The sequence below is a fragment of the Xiphophorus hellerii genome, chromosome 13 (genome assembly GCF_003331165.1).
Source record: "Xiphophorus hellerii strain 12219 chromosome 13, Xiphophorus_hellerii-4.1, whole genome shotgun sequence".
In the NCBI taxonomy this organism is placed as follows: domain Eukaryota; kingdom Metazoa; phylum Chordata; class Actinopteri; order Cyprinodontiformes; family Poeciliidae; genus Xiphophorus; species Xiphophorus hellerii.
In genome coordinates this window covers 21,358,580-21,380,166 of record NC_045684.1, presented here as the reverse complement: position 1 = coordinate 21,380,166, position 21,587 = coordinate 21,358,580, and the positions used below count along the sequence as shown (strand labels likewise).

General features: G+C 38.7%; 1 protein-coding gene across 7 annotated transcripts in view; it reads right to left on the bottom strand.

Annotated features, from left to right (window-relative positions):
* Positions 1–21,587, bottom strand: part of col16a1 (collagen, type XVI, alpha 1) — a 98,946-nt gene that overhangs the window by 36,404 nt on the left and 40,955 nt on the right. For 4 of the 7 annotated variants that reach the window (XM_032580180.1, XM_032580178.1, XM_032580175.1 and 1 more), the window contains exons 5-19: positions 21,442–21,565; positions 20,465–20,746; positions 19,206–19,286; positions 16,332–16,400; positions 10,681–10,713; positions 4,894–4,929; positions 4,769–4,798; positions 4,581–4,601; positions 4,365–4,409; positions 3,310–3,348; positions 3,143–3,205; positions 2,245–2,289; positions 2,045–2,140; positions 1,927–1,956; positions 58–102 (exon numbers count right to left, since the gene is read on the bottom strand). In XM_032580180.1, coding sequence (XP_032436071.1) covers positions 58–102; positions 1,927–1,956; positions 2,045–2,140; positions 2,245–2,289; positions 3,143–3,205; positions 3,310–3,348; positions 4,365–4,409; positions 4,581–4,601; positions 4,769–4,798; positions 4,894–4,929; positions 10,681–10,713; positions 16,332–16,400; positions 19,206–19,286; positions 20,465–20,746; positions 21,442–21,565 — 1,039 coding nt within the window. Of the gene's footprint in view, positions 1–57; positions 103–1,926; positions 1,957–2,044; positions 2,141–2,244; positions 2,290–3,142; positions 3,206–3,286; positions 3,349–4,364; positions 4,410–4,580; positions 4,602–4,768; positions 4,799–4,893; positions 4,930–10,680; positions 10,714–16,331; positions 16,401–19,205; positions 19,287–20,464; positions 20,747–21,441; positions 21,566–21,587 lie in introns of those variants that run through there. The other 3 variants (XM_032580176.1, XM_032580182.1, XM_032580181.1) reach the window with 3 other exon arrangements.

Sequence of the window (21,587 nt, the reverse complement as noted above, 5' to 3'; positions counted from 1 at the left end):
TTGGAAGCTGGTGCATGCACTGCTGAATATCAATCAATGCTTAAAAGAGTCTCTCACCGGGTCTCCTGGCAATCCGCCTTCTCCTTTCGGTCCTGGGTCTCCCTGTAAATAGAAAGTTGAAACTGAATATGATAGCATGAAACACGAATTGATCTCGTCAGTAAGGTTAGCTTGGAACCGGCAGCAGAATCCCCAAAAGATCAGGAAAAGTTGGGCCTGGTTGTTTCTACTCTTGTTCAATTAGCCACCATTCTCAAAATGTGTGGTTAATAACTATAATTTATTCTAAACAATAGATTTGCCTGGAAAACTGCTCTTGATTTTGAATGTTACAGCGAAGGTAAAGGTTTGAAGAAAAGAAAACCAGTAGGATTAATTTAATAAACAATGTGTCACACAGACAAATGTCATAAAATTTGATTGGTTTTAACAACTACATTGATTTGGTTTTTCTTATGCTACACTTTACATACCAGAAACTATACTTTTTTTTTTTTAGCAATTTATTGTTAAGGCTGTAAAAAGATTATGTGGCACATGATAACCTTCTATGGATGCAAACTCGACTAAAAACCCACTTGTTTAGGATTGTATTTGAAAAGTAATCAATTACAAATTTATTGATGGAGCCTGACTTAATGTTGTGTTTTGATTGTTGATTCTATGTTGCATTGTGTTTCTGTGTTTGATATGATGTAAAGCACTTTGAAATGCCTTGCTGCTGAAATGTGCTATACAAATAAAATTTGACTGATTTGATTGATTGATAATAAAAAATATTGAGATGTGGTATAGACTATTTCTATTGAAAGTGAAGTGTGTCTTGTGATGTGCTCTCAAGGCGCCGAGTTGGCCCGACTTCGTGTTGTGATAGTTTTCAGCAATTATGTGAAACCCCAGACATTAAGTTTGGTGTTTTTAGATGGACTGAAGTAAGAATTTGAGCTGCTTGGTTGTGTTGAGAGAGTTCAAAAGGAGGAGTGCTTCTTGGCTCCTAGAAGATGTCTCCAACACTTTTATATTTTCTTGTCTTTGAATGAACAAATTGTAAAAGAAAACCAACAACAAGAATGTTGTTGTTTTTTTTTTTTAGCCCAAAAAGTCAATAAAACTATATTGATGTTAGCAGAAGCTAAAGATGTGCTTTTCCTTGTGAAAACACAAAAATTAAACATTTTTATCTATTCCTGTATTTTTAAACTTTCAATTATATTGTTTTCACTTCTCCTCCTTGAATTCAACATTTGTAAATGATTTTTGTATTTAAGTTGATCTTTATGATTCGTACTTGTTCGATAATCTCAAATATTAAGTGGAACAAAAAAGCAAAAACGGGGGAATTTTTTAAAGAGGCAAATACAGAATAAGATCCTTGGTTGATGGATTAAAGCATGACTGTGTTCATTTGCCCTTGAGGTTCATCACACACTCATAACCACATTTAACGAGAAAATGTTCAGGTCTGCTATGTGATCTTGCAGGTTAAAACTCTGACACAAACTATTGCTTATATCCCACTGCATCTAATCTAGACCCTCCGAAAGGGGAGGGGTTTAATAGTGCTCATCACCAATTTGTTCCCATTCACAGTACCAAGAGTCAGAATTGAGTTATGTAAAAGAAAATCAAATATTCAGCTTTCAAATCAGACTCAACTGTAAAAGCTTATCTTTCGGTGTAGATTGATTTGTTTTAACATTTTTAATGTCCAAACATCGGGACGTGAATGCGTTCACTGATCAGCACAAATATTGTTTGGGATAAATGCGATCACATAGATTCTTTTGTTAAAAATGATTCAAAGTGTACAATTGTTTGGTAAGTAAACATAAGAATACATCTCTTTTCACTTTTAAAGAGTGTTAAAACCTGCTACAACTGCAGCATGTCAATCATTTCATCAGACAGTTTAAGCAAACAGCCTACCTTCCCACCTCTACCATCGCCAGGAGGGCCCTGTGAAGATAAGCAAATTATCCAATTTACTCTTGAGTGCATTTTTTTTTTTTTTACCAAATCTTTCATTGTGGAAAAGTGCTCTCACCGGTGGACCCGGTTTTCCAAATCCTGGCAGACCCGGAAGTCCGGGCTTCCCTGGCTCCCCAGCTAACCCCTCTGGACCCACCGAACCCGGAGTGCCCTGGCAAAACAAACCCGGAGCAGGTTCTAGCAAATCCAAACTGGGCTGCATGAATGTGACAGACAGGCTGATGACAGAAAGCCCAAAAGTTAAGGCAGACAAACCTTCTGTCCCTTGGGGCCGACGACGCAGATGGACCGTTCTTGACCCTGGGAAATGGTGACAGACAAGAGAGGAGAGTGACATCATCAGCGTGTTCTGAGGGGGAATAAAACGAGGGCTGTTGGTGTTAAAGAAAACGCAGAGCTTTATAGAAATGTTCAAGTCTTTTAGATTTCTCTAATTTATTTAACATCGTTCACCAGAAGGAAAAATAGACAGGGTTATCATAAAGCCTGTGAGATGAATTGTCTTCAGTGGTGCATGTGATATTTTCTGCCTGCCTGACTCAAGCCACATCGACGAGCGCATTCATTTTCAGAATGTCAGATGGATGGGAGGAATTAAAAACAAAATCTATTCCCCCCGCCCCACCAAATCCATCTGGCTACAACAAGCACTTAGGTTAGAAAAATGCTAAATGTGAGTTCGTCGGATGCCAGAAAAAACTGCTGGAATCTCTCGGCGCCCTGCTAAGGCTGTAATTTGTTCCTCAAAAGTTTGCATGAGTTCGCGGGCTCATTGCACCGTTCAGGGGGGAAGATTAAAAGGTTTAAGCCTTCCTGAATAGATGGCTGCCTGTGTGAGAGACAAACGGCCCAGTCAATGAGGCGGCATTGATTGTGCAAGCTTTGTTGCTCTAGCCTAATCTAACAGGCATTAGCAGGTTGACTTAACGCAACAGGAGCGGGCAGATATCAATGAGAGCCCGAGTTTAGAGAGCGGTACCACATGGGTTTACCAAATATCCGCTTAGGCCTGATAAAAGTAGCCACACAGGAGGATGAGTGAACATCTCTCGGAGATGTCCTCTCTTATTTATGCGATTGTAAAAACCGTATTTTGACCTTACTGTCTGACTTGCTCTAGATGTGTTGAAGAAAACAGGCACAAAACACGTACATTCTTCCCTGGTGTTCCTGTCAGGCCTTGCGGACCAATCTCCCCTTTCTGACCTTTTTCTCCCTGGACAAAACCACCAAGAGAATGAGAGGTTAGAATCTAATTGGATGATCATTAGGGGGTTACGTCTTGATTATTAATCACCAAAAGTTTCTTCAACTGTTCACCTTGTACCCAGCTGCCTGACCCCGGTTGGAAGCCGTTCCCTGTGGAGGCAATCAGCGGAGATAAGGCCAAGATCAATGACTTGGCTCTAAAAGAAGACAAAACGTACACACACACACGCACCCCCACACACACACTCACGCCCCCTCGAGCATGGCAAACATAGTAAGCAGTCAGTAGCCTGCGTGGGCTAACACCAAGAGGCAACTGCCCCATTTACACAAAGTCTCAGAGAAAGGAGCTGGTCTTTTCTAAAATTGGGGAAACCTCATAGGTTTTTTCACATTTTGTCAAAATACAACCACAGACTTTTTATGGCAGCAGGGCAATTGCCAAGTCCAAAAAAAATAAATAAATATGTTTTTACAAAAACGGATCTAAATCCCATGGATTTGTATTCACAGTGTCGCCCAAAAAATGAATAGTGAGACTATATAAAGAGTACAGTGTGGCAGAAAAGTGGGGGAAAAACAAACAGAACAGGTGATCCAATTTACATATACTCCATTAATTGGTCAGAAGTAATCAAAGTAGGTTTATTCAAGTTAATTTATTATGTTTATTAAGTTGACAAGTCAGACAAATGTATGCCATGCAAAAAAGTTTAACAAGCTCAATTTAATTAATCGTAATTAAATAATTGTGAGTTGCATTCTCTCTAGATGCCCTACTTTATGTTGGTCTATAATATAAAATCCTAGCAAATTACATTGGATTCTGCAGTTATAAAGTGCAAACTGTGAAAAAAAAATGTTGAGGGGGTATAAATATGTTTGCAACTTAAATCATACACATGTTAGTCGGTTGCATTAAATCCCCCTTTCGTCCTGCAGGTCCACACATTTACAATCTTGCACGGTTAATAAACACTCTACTGGTAAAATAAAAATACACAAAGAGCAACAGGGTTTCTAGCTGCATAATTAATACTGTGGCTGAATGCCTGAAAAATGAGGCTCTGCATAAGAATCAACCCAAAAATGCTGAAGGGGTTTAGCTGGGTTGGAAAGCGCTGGTACGTGTTGCTGCAACCTGTGGCTGAAACTCTGGCACTCACCGGCTCGCCTTTCTCGCCCTTCTGGCCCCTGGATCCATCTGTGCACTGAGGTTAGAGACAGTTGGTTGGCACAAATTTTCACAAATCACTTTTGGCAAGAAGCAGGAGGGGGAAAAAAGGCCAATCCTAGCTCACTGTATGCTATGCAAAAAGAAAAAACAAAAAACAAAAGGAAAGGCAAGCAGCATGAGGGTGGGAAACGACTAGTTTACTTACTGGACCTGAGCAACCATCGCCCTGAGACACAGAGAGATAGAGAAGACGGATGATTATTTGTGAATGCGCCGTGAAATCAGAATGCTGTGTCGTGTTGCTATTTGGTCAAAGTGTAGCCTTTAATTGCTTCCCATTAATTAGTTTCATTCATTTTAGCTTCCCAGTACATCTACATCCTTCATACTCACTCGGCCATCTTTTCCTCCAAGGTTTGCAACCTGAAAAACACACACAGGGAACATCGTAACATACCTCTTGGATTGACATTTCTAACATGATCTTACGGAAAGAAGTAAAGATCAGCGATCCTTACATTTTCCTCCTTACTCAGGAGTAAACAACCAGCACACTACAGACAGACACAGAGAAAGAATAAATTAACACTGCTTTGGGCTTTATGAAAATATTATGTCTTGTAGTTTCTGCTGTCACCTGACAGTGGCACTCTTGCACAAAATTCAACTTTCAAAATCTCCCTGCTGATACATTATGCTGCTAAAAGAGGATGAGTTGTATGCAAGTGGGCACACGCACACACACACACACACACACACACACCCCTACACCCACACACACACACACACACGCACGGCCCCACCAACACATCTCCCCTGGGAACAGGAGATCAATAGGAATGTCTGATTCCCATAGCACCGGAGTGAGCAGACCAGCTGCTCCTGCAGGATGGTGCAAAAAACATGATCACAGTCACATGCACACACCAAATAAGGACAACAATTATAAATAACTGAAGCGATTTTTTTTTTTTTTTTTTTTTTTGGCGGAAGCGGGTAATTAAAGCTGAATTACTGCAGTCCGTGTTTCTGGGAGTCTGGCTTTCACACACCAGGAAGTTTGCAATATGCTGAAGTTGTGACTATGTGAGCTTGCAGAGACGAGAGAGAGTCACAGAGAGAGAGAGCGGTTGTAACAGCACAGAGACAACGTGTAATTCTAGCTTTTCCCTTTATTCCCCTCTTCCTCTCACACGCTGCAGATCTATCAATGGCTGCTTGAACCAGCTGCAGTGACGACTCACTCTTTCCATGTTCTCATTTGCGATTGAACGCTGCTCAAAGAAGATCTACTAAAAGCCTACAGAGTACTTTATTTATTCCCAATGTTATATTACAAGGCAATAAAAACGAAACACTGCTCTTATAAGCTCATGTTGCTGGTTTTAGTGCTGTTAACTAATTCAGATAGCTAGTAATGTACACACAAACACATCTCCTAATATAAAAGTATAGAGTTTGCATATTGACTCTTAATGGCAACTTCACATTCAGGCATGTAGATTCTAGAATGAAGATTAAGTTAAAAGTGAGCATATGAATAGGCAAGAGGACTTTAGTGACTTTGAAAGTGGGATGGCTGTTAGTGCCTGACTAACAGCTAAATTCTTCATGAAATCTATTTCATGAAGAATTATAGCAGTTTAGAGGTGAAAGATCGTCTTAGCCAGTACTACAAGGTGAACCTAATACAGCGGTAGATGAATGTGTTGTTAGCCTTAACGGTCATAGAACCATCTGTTTTATGTCTTATCTGTAGTGAATATTAAATATTGCAAACTTTTCCCTGTAACTTTATTGTTACATTGAATTTCATTTGCTCAATGTTTTCTCTTACTCCGTTTCTTTGTGGTTTAGAAGGTAACAGCTTTTAAATATTTATGTTTCTGTCAAGTTTAAAATAATTATTTATAATCAGGATATTAGAATAAAAAATTCAAGATTTATGTTCATTAAAAAGATCCTTCCAGGATTTTAAACAATCTTTTATTTTATTCTTGATCAAAAAGACCATCATAAATAATAATTTTTTGTAGATTTTAGTGAGTTTTCTTTTAAAAAGAATAGGCTACTTGGCTTTTATTAGCACCAAAGCAGATCTGGACACACCCTAATCGGTATCCTACTACCTAGGACAGATTAATATTTGAGCATATTAATATTGGGTGTGTGATGAGGCCCTGGTCTTAAAAAACAAACAATGAAAAAACTATCATATAATGTATGCAGACTATTTGTTTTGAGTGACCTCAAGAAGGTAACTATTAAATGCAATTGAATCTTAAATTTGTATAAATATTTAAATTAGTCCAAATCAATGACACTTTGGTGAAACTACTGGTTAATTGTCAGTCCCAGTCAGCGTGGATAAACAAAAAACAGAGTATTTAAAGGGAAAAATCAAAAAAGAAGCAAAGGGCTTGGAATTACAAATACCAATAGAAAACAGGACTGAAAGTAAAGTGCTCTCAGTAAATGGGGAGGTTAAGATTTGCTGCCTAGTGGCGACTTTGTAGGCGACTCCACAGCAGCTAGCTGTACCTCATCAAAAAACTGGGGCACTGAGCCGTGTACAGTTGGTGGAGCAGCAGAACCTTTTTGTTTTTTCATAGAGGTGGGTCCAGGACCTCTGATGTCATGACAAGATGAAAACAGGCTTTCAGAAAAACAACTTATCCAGAGTGGAGCCCCAAACAGACTATGTCCCATTGGGAAAGACATTGGGTGAGTAAAGGTGATTCTTATTGAAAGAGGCACCTCATTATTTCAATTCAGGCTAGAAAAATACAATGCGTCTGTCAGACGCTGCATTAGCGGGAAGGATTTGTGCATTAATTAATGATGTTTTAAGTAAAACCGCCGTAAGGACAGTAAGTACAACAGGAAGTGTGTTTGGAAACACAAATCGCAGAACAAGAGAAGATCCGAAAGCCTGAGTCTAAAATGCTCATATTAATGCAGCAGTACAAGGACAATCGATTCATTCCTGTTGAAGGAACCATCCACTGTTAAGCGATGTTGGAGGGAAGTTAATGTTCCTGTCCTTGTTGTTCCTGGTGAAGATTTCAGGAGAGTTAAAAGTGACCATCAGGGGATTGACACGCTTCTGGATTCATCCCATAATCACAACTACCTAATTATATCCTAATCTTACCCATTTCTACCAGAACACAGCATAACACATGGTCAGGAAGGTACGGTCAATGCATCTTACCTGTCCTCAACAAGTTGTAAGGAGTTTGTTGAGTTAATGGCTGTAAAATAAACTATGCAAGTGATTGTAAAACAGCTATGCAAATATGAATATTTTGCTGTTTCTATAGATGCAACTCCTTACATTGATTTAGATCATCTAACCTTCATTTTTAGACTTTTTAGCAAACAGGAGAAAGTTGTGAAACCATTTTTGGCATTTGAACCAATTCATTGTCATGCAAGACAGTTTTGCAGCTTTTGTTATTGCGATAGCGGAAAGCCTGGGATTGGATTTATCTAACTGCGGAGGCCAATGTTTTGATAAACGCAGCAACATGTCAGGGTGGAATAACGGCCTGCGGCGCATTTAAAGCAAAGAAATCATTTATTCCTTTATGTCCCATGCACAGCTCATTCTCTAAACTTGGCGGGTGTTAACATCACAGAGGCCAAGATTATTGAAGTGAGGAAGTTTTTGATTTACTCCAATATTTGCGCTCATTCCGCTCTGCATCTGCTTCTTGAGGGGAGCCTGTTTCTGAGAACTAGGACATTTGTATCGGTTTGACATTGAAGCCACTGTCAAATACTTGTCGAAGTTACTGTGCTGGGCCTTGTTAAGCTTTTCGGCATAATAATTCCAAAATGTGAGAGGCTCTGGGGATGATGCTCAGCTATCATAATGAGAAAAAAGAAAAAAAAAATGCACATCACATTGAAAAATGAGATTATGTAGGACCTACCTTTTGGTGAACTCTTGGAAAAAAAATGCATACTTAATTGTTTCTAAAAGACAAATGTAACTCTTCAAAAGTGTGACCTAGACATTTCTCAGACAAAGTGAATCACTTCGGAGCTTTTACTAAACCTCACGGATTGAAAATGTGTCCTTCAAAACTTCTGACAATGCTTATGGATTACAGTCAGCGTTTCACAGTGTACCTGTATCTGACAGTGCTTGTCAGCAGCTGCCAGGACAAACTATCATTTCCCCAAATGGGCAGAATTGGAAAAAAAAAAAAAAAAGAGAACTAGACTGAGAGATGCCTCAACAGAATGTCACTCTTGGCCATTGAGTCTAAATTGGTAATGGAGCTGGACATTGATATAATTCATGAGTTTCCTTCAAGAAACGCCAAAATGAAATATAATTCTCTGTCTTTCAAAGCTTTCTGATTTGACAGATTACAGTAACTTTTTAGCATCAATTAACCAATCAGCATTGCTGTCTTTTGACTTCAATGTTGTGGATAACTCTGAAACTGCAAAGTCAAATAGCACTAGATTGTGTTTGCATGGTCACAATGGCAAACCTTTAGAATTGCCATATGTCCTCTTAAGTATGGATTTGTCTCATTTAATTGCACACCCCATTTTAAATCAGTATACGACAAATGTTTTTCCAGTATTTCCAGGTTGTCCTGAATGTAGCCTCATCTTATCCAAACGTTCTTTCTTTCTACATACAGGTAGATTTATTTATCAGTGCTTAGAATGTCAGCAAACGAGAAAGATAATTTGCTGAAGTTTGGTAAGAAACATTATTGCTTGTCCACGCTACAGGTGAATGACGACTTCTCTCGGTGGTCTTGTCCTGGTCATGACAGGTTTTTTTATTATGTATCTTTTTGATTGGTTATGTGGTGATGAATATGTGGTAGCCTGTTATTAGTAAATAATATTTGAAACAGAATATATTCTTGAGCTCATAACTAAGGTTGTGTCAAATTACCAGATAAGCATCACTTGGCACTGTCTGTTTGGAATGTGGCAATTACCTGCAAACTATATGTGTCACTTAACCTGCTGCTAATGTAGCTGTTGATAAAAGTATTGCGTAGGCTGGCCTTAATTAGCGTCTGCACGGAGTGAAATTGAAGCGCCAAGGTCGTTTGATTGATCTCTGACTTTTTTCTAACATGATTTACTGTAGCCCTCTTTCTCAAGTGCCATGTTTGATTAAGCCAAGACTGCAGCTTAGCAGTAAATCGCGAGCATGCAGATTTTCCTGAATTTTTATCCACTTGCGTCGTGTACGACTTGTGCTTTGTCCTGTGAACCAATGCCAAAGAGAAGGAACTACATTCTGGGATTGCACCACGGAAATTGCCTTTTTGTGCTGCTAAGAAATTTCTGCAGATTGATGGGAGCTGAACCTTTTCACTCACACGACCATGAAGCACATGCAGAAGGGGGGAAAAGCGCAGAAGAATAGCTGATGAGGCATGACATGAACACTGGTGAAAATTGGCTCTTGACTGAGCTTCGGGATCATGCAGTAGAGGTAAAATTTAACACACATTCAGCCCGTTCATTAACATAATAACATTAATTCATGAGCCTGTTCGGTGCTAGGGATAGCTGAAGAAGTGCATGGTATCCACCTTTCTAAATCGTTCTTATCCAACGGGTAAATTACCTTATATCTGCATTGAAAAGAAAAAAAAAAATAGTCTGAGCTCTTGTAATCTAACCAAATTAAATTCACTTTTACTTCCTTCCTCTAACATTATGGTGAGCCACGAGCGCCAACCCGGGTAATACCCCACATTGAGGAAGTCAAGAGAGGCAGCCTGATACATTAGTAAGCACACACCGGAGCAACATAATGAAGCGTCTGGAGTTTGTATTCTATTTGTGAACAGAGCATGCCTATTGTAGGTGAATGACAAAAATTAATAGGCAGAAGGAACACCCCAACTGAGACCGGTTGCTTAATGACGCGTAAATCAGTTTCTCAGTCAGTCAGCAAGTGTTCGAGAACGGCAGCAGGAGATGGTGTCAAATGCACAACCTGCTTAGCCTGCACATTGTCCTCTTGTTTTAATTTAAGCAGAACACGCAACTCTCTGGACGGGCTTACAGAGACGGCAAAAGACTCAATTCAAAGTGTTGCTCTTGTCCATCTCGAAAAAAAAACATGTTTTTTTTTTTTTTTTAAGACAGCAGTAGGAAACTGGAGCACATGCTGGGAACATGATCCTTTCGCTTTGTGAACCGAAGAGTTTACAAAGCGGTCTTAGCTGGAGCCAGTTATCCCGCTAGCCTCATTAAAAATGCAGCAATGTTAAGTCACGTGTGTGCGAGTGGGTGTGAATCGTGAGGCTTACTTTTTCTGCAAGATCCTTGGATGCAAAAATATCCTGTTGGCGGAGAGAAAAAAAAAAGAAGGTTATCAGACGATATTTTTGTATCGCAGGAAAGTTGCTGCAGTCCATCCTTTTAAATTTTGTACCATTTATCAGACACACAACAACAACAATAGAGAAAAAAACAGGAGACATTTCATTTACATTGATACGTCATTAGGACTTATTCTGTACTGTATTTTTAAGAGTTAAAAAAAGAATGAGCTTAAGAAGAACATGACGTACTGTATCGTATAAGCCCCAAAATACATAAATATATGTACCCCCTGCTGTGTGCAGAATAGCAAATTGATTTGGAAAACAAGAGTCAACAAGGAGGTAAAGGAAGCAAGCGAAAGCTGAGTGGAAGCAATTTTGCTCAAGACACAAGTTAAGAGGCAAGAAATAAGAGCAGTGGCATAGAGAAGAAGGGAAAAGCCATTTTACAGGTAGTGTTGAACTTCATCATAAAAACTCCAGTAGTCACACATAAGGCTTTAAAAAAAAAAAAAGGCACAAAGAAGACTTTGGGTCTTTTGAAGCCCGGATGACCTTTCAGTTGGAATCTGGGTTGAAAGCAAGAAACTGAATAAAAAAAAAAAAAGAGGCTTACAGTGCAGCAAGATAGGAAACACTGTGGGTGAGATTTGTCATATTTCAGGAAGGCAGCAACTGCTGTGACCCCCCACCCTTACACGCACACACGCACCCCCGCACACGTACGTACGCCCCCCCCCCACACACACACAAACCCGTACCAAACCTTATTTGATACTAGTTGCAAAGAAAGGTTGTTTGACATCATCAGAAGATGGGGTTTGGTATTGAGGGTCAGAGGAGTCAATTATACCTCTTGTATCCTGCTGCCCTGCCAGTGAGACAACCACTGCAAATTGCAATCAAACAATTGATAAGGGCAATGTAACCTTACTGTAAATCTCCCCAGGAGGTTTACCGGTTTGCATAGTATTGTTATTTAAACCTCTAGCAAGCTGAGTCACTACCATTATGAAGATAACATATTTGTCTAGATATTAGCCATGCAAAGTTGACTGCTAATGGCATTCTACTTTAGGTTGATAAAAAAAAAGTAAATAAATAAATAATAAAAAATACTGCAACTTACAAGACCTCGATTGTACTATTGAAAACCTGAATTTCATTTGTCTGGTTAGGAAACAGCTATTTGGTACACTCTTCTCAAGATGTCAAATGCTTGAAAGTGAATGCTAAATTTACAGACTTTCTGATTAATTTGGTTATTCATTATCAGACCCAGACCACATAAAAAACACTTACAGATAAATTGGCAAAGTATTTTCAAAAGGAGCCCTGGTCTCTAAAATAGAAAAGGTATATGAGACCATAATATTATTGGAAAATAATAATATGAATATCCTTCACGGGTGATATTGTAAATAACTAAAACACACACTCTTTTTTAATGATTACCTGCTTGAATAATTGCCAATGGACAAAAATCTTATTAGTTGTTCCACAACAGAAAAGTCTTGATTTTGCTCTTAAGCAACTTGGTCCTTACTCCTACGTTTCTAACCCTATGTAACAACTAACTGTGCTGCATTGTTAACTGTGGCTTGGAGGCAAACAAGAACAACAAGATGAAATTTGATTTCAGCAGAGCTTCTTTTATGTTTGTTTTTCCTATAACAGTGCTAAAGAATCACTTTGCTTAGCACCTTGACTCGATTAATTTTATTCAGCCAACGTCGGTCAAATTAATTCCAATACTGTGCAGGTCAGATATGTTTTAATTCACTCCAGTAGAAGAGGTTTAAATTCAAACTCAAACAATCAGTTTCAATTATGGTTAGTCTATACTTTGCAAAAGCTTGTGTTGTTCATCTCAATACAACAAATCTCACATGTCATTTTATAGCCACTCAATGGGTTCTTTGCACTTCTCATGTATTTCCACTCATATTTCAAAGACAACGATTTTAATTGTACTTAATTACAGAATTTCAATTATTAGGATATAAACGTAAAGTGTTAAATACCATTAACCAAACTAGGAATTTTTATCCACACTCCTGACTTACATACAGTACAGACCAAAAGTTTGGACACAGCTGTGTGTCCAAACTTTTGGCCTGTACTCAATACAGACCAAAAGTTTGGACACACCTTCTCATTGAATTAAATGAGAAGGTGTGTCCAAACTTTTGGTCTGAACTGAGTACAGACCAAAAGTTTGGACACACAGTTGTGTCCAAACTTTTGGTCTGTACTGTACATATATGAAATAAATATATACATATGACAAAAAGGCAGACAGAGCCTGTGTCTTGAAAACATCCACAGTCGTTGCTTTTTAAATTTAGCTGACCCCAACTGAACCATCCTGTTTGCATAGTGAATACTCCATAAACAGAAGACACAATAAAGCATGCATGCATGCATGCATGCAGAGTTTAATGTGCCGTCACCTAGAAAGGTTTTGTTTATGGAAGCTGGTGTATGGTTCAGTATCATCTAGGCTGCATGCTGGAATCTTGGATTTCACAGTCCATTTACTATGTAGGAACCTAATAAACAGATAAAAATAGAAAGTTTTCTAGTCACTTTGTTTGTCTCGGCGTGAATGTGCATGTGCGTGCGTTTGCTAGCAAGTGTGAAAAAAATAACAATAGGAGAAAGTTTAAAAAACAGAATCAGACAAAATATGGGGAATCATTATTAGGCTTTAACGGAAGATGTTTTTTTGTACAAAGGTTTCACACATAAAAGGCTTTTTTTTTTTTTTTAATGAAATTCTAGGTAAAAGGCTGATCTTTGCAAAGCATTTGGAGCTCTGCTGAAGATGCGCTCTCATACGGCGGGGAAAATATGCATTCAACATGTCAATATTTTTCACAGAAAAAAGTGATTTATGTTGATTGATATCCAATCCACACATACAATTAATTAGTCCGCGAATTATGTACGATGACGAGTGAAAGATTGAATAAGCTTGGAATGTATCAAGAAAAGGAGGCCCTGAAAGGAGTGAAACGGATAAAAATCTAAGAAACCAGCCACAATTTGTCAGAGTTTGGAAACGAATACTTAGATCCATACGGACAAATTAATATCAGATGCTTTAGACGCTTGTCTGTGGTCTATAGAAATGGTTCTCATTATACAAGCATCACACAGGACATATGTGCCTGAATGAGTAACAGACATGTTCAAGACAGTTTAAGGTTGTTATTACAAACAAAGGCTTTGCTACTGTAAAGTAAAAATATATATATATTACTAGATGTGTTCAATACTTTTTCCACACCATTTCACATGACATGTGGAAAAGGTGAACAGTATGCACTGACAATTTGTATCAATGCATACAAATTACAGTTCATTCGGTAATTTGTATGAACTAATATGGAAATTTGAGTCGATATCGATATCCGGTATCGATATTGCCGCTATGATGGATAACTGATATTTACCAATATTATTACTTCCTTTTTGACACTTTGACAAACACGACCACACCGCAGCTTTTCTGCCGATACAGATTTGTTACAAAATGACTAGCATTGACCTTTACCCATGTTATTGCCGATGTATTGCACATTCCCATTCATCTGTGACAATTTCTTTTATATCCGTGGATTATTTGGGTCGCTGCTAATATCTGTTTTGTTCAAGAGGTTGTTTTGTTTTTTCTTGAATGGTTTTAAAACCAAACACTGTGGTTTGAAATGAACTAAGATAAGAGATTACAGTGTGTGAACTACATATCATGGTCCTTGAGTCTTAAAGATCTCCATAAGCTGGCAGATATTCAAAGTAGTTGTTTTTGGCCAAAACAAAAAAAAAGTCATTTGTTTTCTACTCCAAGATGCTTAAACATGCAAAACTGTAATAACTTCATTATCCTTCAATGTAATTTTTGTGTAGTTTTTGAAAAAGCTTGAACAATGAGTTTATGTTTAATTGCATGTAATCTAGCATCCATTGCGTTCCTGGAATTTTAAATAATTTAGTTGCTCCATCCATTTAGGTTTACAGAGTTTCAGACTGAATTACATTTCACACTAGCAGAGTAGTCAAACTGCAATTATACAGAGAAACGAGTCCAAGTGACGGTGAGAGATGAGGCAGAGAAAAAAACATGAGATGTTTGTGTCTAGCTGTGAGCATCAATGGGATTGATTACTATGTCCCAGAGTCTGGCAGAGCTTGAGCTCCAAGCTAACTCCAGAGAGTTACAAACGCAAGTCCCAATGAATAAATAACATATTTTAGATCCCTCCCCCTTTTAATATGTATGATGAAATAAGGAGTAACAAAAAAACAGAAGACGGTACAAGGAAGAACTTTGAGTCATCGTTGAAGCAATCACCAGAACCAACATTCACATAATACTCCAAAGTGACGCAAAGTCTACCACAGGGTTTAGTTTCAAGAGGGAAGAAGTATCATTTTTGACAAACTGCCCAGAATTAGTTTTTCCCTGAGACCATCCAAGATAAATCTATCTGAATAATAACACTGTCTGTTTCTTTGTGTGTCATGCATTGCGAAAATACTTTTTTTTTGTCCAATTTGTTGAAAAGCTTAAATTCTTGTCACCAAATTTAAAACGAGAGCCTTGCAAGTGAAAATGCATTGCACCACGCTCTCTTTAAAGCCTTGTTTCAGTCAGCGAAATGCATTTTATAACTGAGGATGTTGGGTTTGTTGGTACCACTTTCATACTTCAACTCCGTTGAACAACACTTCTGTAAATGTTTGGGAGCTGGAGAAATCAATATCTGCACTTCTAAAGGCAAAAATGTTCTCAGTGTTTAAAGATTTCCTCCATTGAACATAACAGCTTTTGTATTTTTTATTTTCACATAATGCAGCACTGCTTTCTGTGGGTAATGGGTAGGCACTGATGTCAAGGCTGTTCAGTTCTTGCCACAAACACCAATTTATTTTTTTTTCTTGAACTCCTCTTTGAAAGACATGAAAACCACCCATGCTTTGTGCACACATGCAACTGCATATTGTCAAGCAATGTTGGTTTTGTTTATGACATACGCTGTCAGATGGTCCTTGTCTTTTTGGCTGTGCAGCAACGATTTAGATCAATAATGCTCACAAGACAATTTTAAAGGAGCCTAGCATAGAAAATCCCATCATTCTTTTCATAAAATAATCAAAATTTTATATTATTTTATTTTCCTAACAATTCTTCACCCTATTGTATTTTAATACTATGTATTTCTCATCTAGGCTGCCTGTAAACCCATCTCTACCTCTTTTATCCACTCCTAATTCCTGTGTATTCTGGATTGTTGTTCGTTGACCACTTGAAGAAAGTGGTCAACGAACAAAAGGCGTTGTCAACTGTAGACCAGTCAACATTTCATCATGGCACCAAACATATAGCAGACCAGACCGGAAAGCATGAGTTAGACCTTTACCTCTGTGGCACAATTTTATGCAAGTGTGGTTTCAATTGATCCAAATGCATTGTAAACATTTTTCCCATGCTAGGCTACATTCTCTTTCACATATATTTTGAGAAAGACGTTTTATTATTATTATTCGAACAATGTTTACGATTACATTTTGTGGTTTTATCGAATAACAACCCATCTGTAGTTTGTGTGTGTCGTGGATGTGGAAATTACCTGGCTAAACATGTTTTCATCCAGGTCGTTTTCAGCTGCTCGACGGCTCTTTGCAGTATCAGTAGGGCACTGCAAGCAGGAGACAGAAAAAACACAACGTTGCTGTATACTTTTCACTCTGTTAAGCTACCTTATTAACAGTAAAGGCAATAAAATGACAACGTGTTAGCACAGCATTACATTTTTTTTGATAGCAAAGGCCTATTATTCATTATGTCAGCAAATTAGCTTATTAGCAAGTTAGCATTGTCGGAATGTCAGTTGGATTGGAATGGGATTGGTGTTGACCTTTGGTTATAAAATAACTGGATAAAAACTAAGAATCCTTTACAAGTCACAAACATAAATCTTCTTAGTTATTAGGGTTTGAACTGAAACACAAACATTTCGCATAGTGAATGGGAAATTATGCAAGGCTGCTAGGTTGACATGCACATTCTGCTCCATAAATTACACAGGTTATGTTTGGCACATGTAGAGAATAAATCTTTTTTTCATTTTTTTCATACTCAGTAAGACTGGATGTAAAGTTCCTGGCAATATACAGCAAATGTTCAAGTCATGCCAGAGACTCTGAATTGTATTTAGGCTTGGATTTTGGCTGGACCGTTGTGACATGGATTAGCTTTGATGCGAACAATTCTATTCTCAAGTCTCTTGTAGCCTCTCGCAGAATTTTCCTGTGTTTTCCCCCAGCTATCTTCCCATCAACTCTACCCAGCTTCCCTGCAAAGCTGAAGAGAAGCATTCTCAATAAATGATGCTGTCACCTCCATTATTTCGCTGTGGAGATGGGCAGAGAAGAATTTGCAAAATGCGATCCCATCAAAGCACCTTCTTCCAACGTTTGTATATCCCTTGTGGCAAATACAAACTGAAATTCTCATGCCTTTTTTCCCCAATGTCTTGTTTATATGCTCTATCTTCAAACAGGAGCTTCTCCAGTGTCGCTATGGAACTCTTGTCTTGGACTCTCATTTGTTGTGCTCGATTTTAGTTAGGAATATCAGAGCTAAAAGGGCAAGATATATAAACGACTTCTTACATCCATTAATCATTTCCCTTCCTACTTGAAGAGTTTTGTGGTCGTAAAATTTTAAAATTTCAAAAAGTTCAAAGGAAACCAAAATTTTTTGCAGGGCACTGCACAGTAAAGAAAATGACCAACTGGGTATAATTACAACCATATGATGCAAATAGAGTGTGGGAATAAAGGCGGTTCAGAAATCAGAACATGACAATTGTACAAAATGTGGTTCATGTTCTCCACTGTGCTATTTGTCTATAAAAATCCTTCAGTTGCCACAGGTCTACAATTTGTCACACTTGCCTCTCCAGCTCTCAAGCCAAATTTAGCTGTTGCTCAAAGGAAGCCCTGCAGCACACGTACAAAGAGCTAAAGTGTAATGGTTTTGTTCTACAAGCCCATACAATCCATTTTACAGCATGAAGTCTTCATTGCATAAGACTTAACTTTCAAACATCCGAGGGAGCATGCCCCCTGCCTTTTTGACGTCCGACTCCTTCAAATTCATTTGGCATAAGAAGGCACAAACACAAAGGCACATAGGTAATAAAACCCTGGAGAATTATGTTGCAAAAAAACACAGACTAGGAGTTAAAGAGTTTTCAGCTGAAAAACAAACTCCTGAAGTGGATGATTGCCATTCTCCTCATGCCTGAGCAGATTCCTGTTCTGTTGTTAATCAAATGAATCTGTTTTCAATTTAATAAGTCTTTGGAGGTGTGCAAACAAAAACTTTCAAGTCAGAGAAGAAAGAAATCGAGCGGACGGGCAAGAAACAAGGGAAACGGTGCGGAATATATTATTAAAGCCCTTTGCTGGGGCTGGAAGCAAGATGCCTTAAATTAGATTTGTTTTCAAAGCAAGAACATGTTTCACAATCAAAGCTGATGAGACTTAATTACACAGTATGTGATTATACAAATAAATATATATATATGTATGTATATATATATATATATGTGTGTGTGTGTGTGTTCTTGAAATACTCTGAAGAATAAATTGTTAGACAATTGTTAAAGTGTTGTGTTCTGTGGATAGCAGTCTTGCTGCATCTTCAATATACGGCAGCCTATTTCTTTACATAGTTATGACAGAAGCTGGAATAAAATACAGCAAGTATAGAAACATGAAGACAAACCATTGGTTATTAACTAGAGCAAACCATAAGTTCCCTTATGGTGTTTCATTTAGATAATACACACTCAGCTTTTTGTGCATCTGCTCAGTAGAAGTCTTCCGACACCATAAAGAAGCTTTAACAAGTGTGCAGTGAGCATTTTTTTTCTGGCGAAAACATTGACTGATTTCAGTTTTTCAATATGAGCAGCGGAACACATATAAATGCACAGATTCATAACAGATAGGTATGATTTTAAAACATTTATTTCTGCTTAGTTTATGAGGGCTTACAGCAAATGCTATATTATCGGAAAATCACTAATCCCAATAAAAAGCTTTTCTTAAATAATAAAACGGCATGGTCATGGCCTACACAATCATGTGGAAAGACTGCTGACGGGACAGTTGTCCTCACACTGTCCACAAGGAGGGTAAAGCAGCAAATGGTCATCAATATAGAAGCTGGTGATGTTCACAAATACTTTTGCATTATTTCCGCAGGAATATTGGTCTGGAAAAAGTGCACAAGCAGCATGGATGACTGTGGCCGTGAGAGGACTGTAAAGCAAAGCCCATTTTAAAGTTTGGGGGAGGTTCATAAGGCGTGGACTACAGCTGGAGATACATGGCTTACAACTGTCACACTCCATCTATTAATCCACTTCTGAAACAGAGATCAGGAATCGGTTTCTGTGTCATTCACAGGGAGAAAGTATTTCCTGTCTTACCCGAGCGCCGAGGATCTCGCAGCAGGACTCTTCAATTGCAAGCAATGGGTCACAATACAGCATCACCTGCTGAACATCCATCTGGAGAGAGAGCATGAAAACCGAGAGAGAGGAGGAAATTACTAATAGAGCGTTTGCATGCAGGGCTGCGTGTCCGCGGCTGTATTTCTGCTATAAGTTAAAGCGAGGCAGTAAACATGGCTAAAGGCCAATTAATTTTTCCATTCAAACAAATCATTTGGAAAGCTGTTTGTTGAGAGCTTCACCTGCATGTGTGTGTATGAGCCATCCTTTCTGCACTTACGAAGCATCTGTTTTGCATTCTAACGAAGGAGCCAAACTGCTTTTCATTAACATTCCTATCTTAATCTTGATTTATTCCATAGTCTTGCTGTAATAATCAAATTCAAATAAGACTGCCACACATTAAAAACTGCACATATCTCGCATAATCACATCAATAACTCTATTTGATATAAACGTGCATTGTGTGCTTTAGTAATGTGTGGCAAGGGATTTCAATGTTGTGTAGTGTACAAATGAGTTATTCCGTGTTCCTGTAAACTCATCAGGAGAAACACTTTTTTATGTCTTTGCTTCTCACACAAACATCTGATAAAGGTAGCTATCTAATTAAAGTATAACATTGGTTATTACACTGAACACCTGCCAGTCATCGTATATCAAATTTAACATAGAGCCTTAAGAATTCAATTGATATCCCTCTGTTTTTTAAAGCTTGGAAGAATGTTGTGTATGGTGGAAGTAAAGTAACTTTTCAAGCATATTCAAAACCCATATACCTTTGTCACATTTTGTAACTATACAAACATAATCTTCAGTGTGCTTAACAGGGATGTGATGTGGTAAATCAACACAAAGTCGTGCTTAGTTGTGAAGTTAATGTAAAACATAAACATGAAAAATAGGATTGCCATTTGTAGTCAAAAACCATCAATTGAAATTCACTTCGAAAGTGTGCTTCCCACCATTTGTAACTTTTTTTTAGGTTTAGGGTCTCCACAAATGGAAACAGGAATTTTGAAAGTTTCTCTGTAGACTCTGTAATTGGAAAATAACATTACTTTATTTTTAGGGTTGGTTGGGTGGTTATTAGAGAAAAAAATTGTAGATCTTAGCCCAAAACAAAACGTATTATTATCCCTAATAGGTAAAGGCTTATAATGCATTCTCCGCAGCCAACCATTAGATTACCATTCAGGTCTTATTGCAGGAGGTTTTGGAGAAGTTATTCTCACCTGCACCGGTCCGGCATCTGAGGCCCGAACACCCAGCAGTGTGTGTCCGTCGGTCTGCAGGACGCCTCGGGGCTCGAGGGGCTTTGTCTCGATGGAGTTGCAGTCAACGTGAAGGGAGGCGGCGTCGCGTTGCACGCTGAGGGCCAGCTTGTGAAACTGGAGGTCCGTCAGGGCTTCGACGCCTTCGCCGTTAAAGACGCAGCTCACCAGCTCGGCCTCGGGGTCGGCACCTCTGGCTCGCAGGGTCAGGGTGCCGTCGGCAGTGCTGAAGTCCACTGAAAGCTTCAGTTTGGGAGGAAAGGAGTCGGTTATGATGGGGTAAGAAGTTAAACGCTACATAAAAATGTGTTGAATCTCGAGTTAAACAAAGAATAATTTGCACACGTAAATAGAAGCAAGCGGCTCTGCAGAACGATACAACAAAGACGAGGTAGTAAAGGAAGGCATTAATTACGCACACAAGAAGTGCAGCCAATCAATCACAACTAATGAGGCAACTTAGCCTCCATCCATCATACACACTAAGCATTTAAATCTGGCCTCAGACTCGTAGCGATTATCGAGACTCGGAGGGACTCCAGTGCTTCATCATGGAACACATATGAATAATAATGAAGGTGAATGAAAGACGAGAGCTGGAGATGATTGAGGTAGGATGGACAAAGAGAAAGAAAGAGATGGAGAGAGAGAAAGGGCTGCCCAATGACAAATAAGGCAGGACAAAAGGCAAATGGGATGAAAGGGTGGAGAGAATTGAAAAGATGTCGCGTGAGAAAAAAAAAAAAAATCGAAAAGGAAAGTGGATGACTATGCAAAAAGTGATGAGAGGGTCACAAAAAAGAAAGACGCAGAAGAAAAGTTAGATGATTAAAAGGTGAGCGATCGATGGATAGGGTATAAATGAGAGAGGGGATGTGTGGCGACAGGAGGAGAGAGGAGTGTTGCAGGACAACGAGAAAGTGTGAAGCAAGCAGCACCTGTGGATACCCCTGCTGATCCGATATCTGAAAGAGGTAGATGGTGTCCCTCAGTGCAGACTTTTTCAAAGCCAGGGTGAAGATCAACGTGAACTCGTCAGGTAAGCCGTGAGGGAACACTTGACTGGAACACGGAAGTTAGGAAA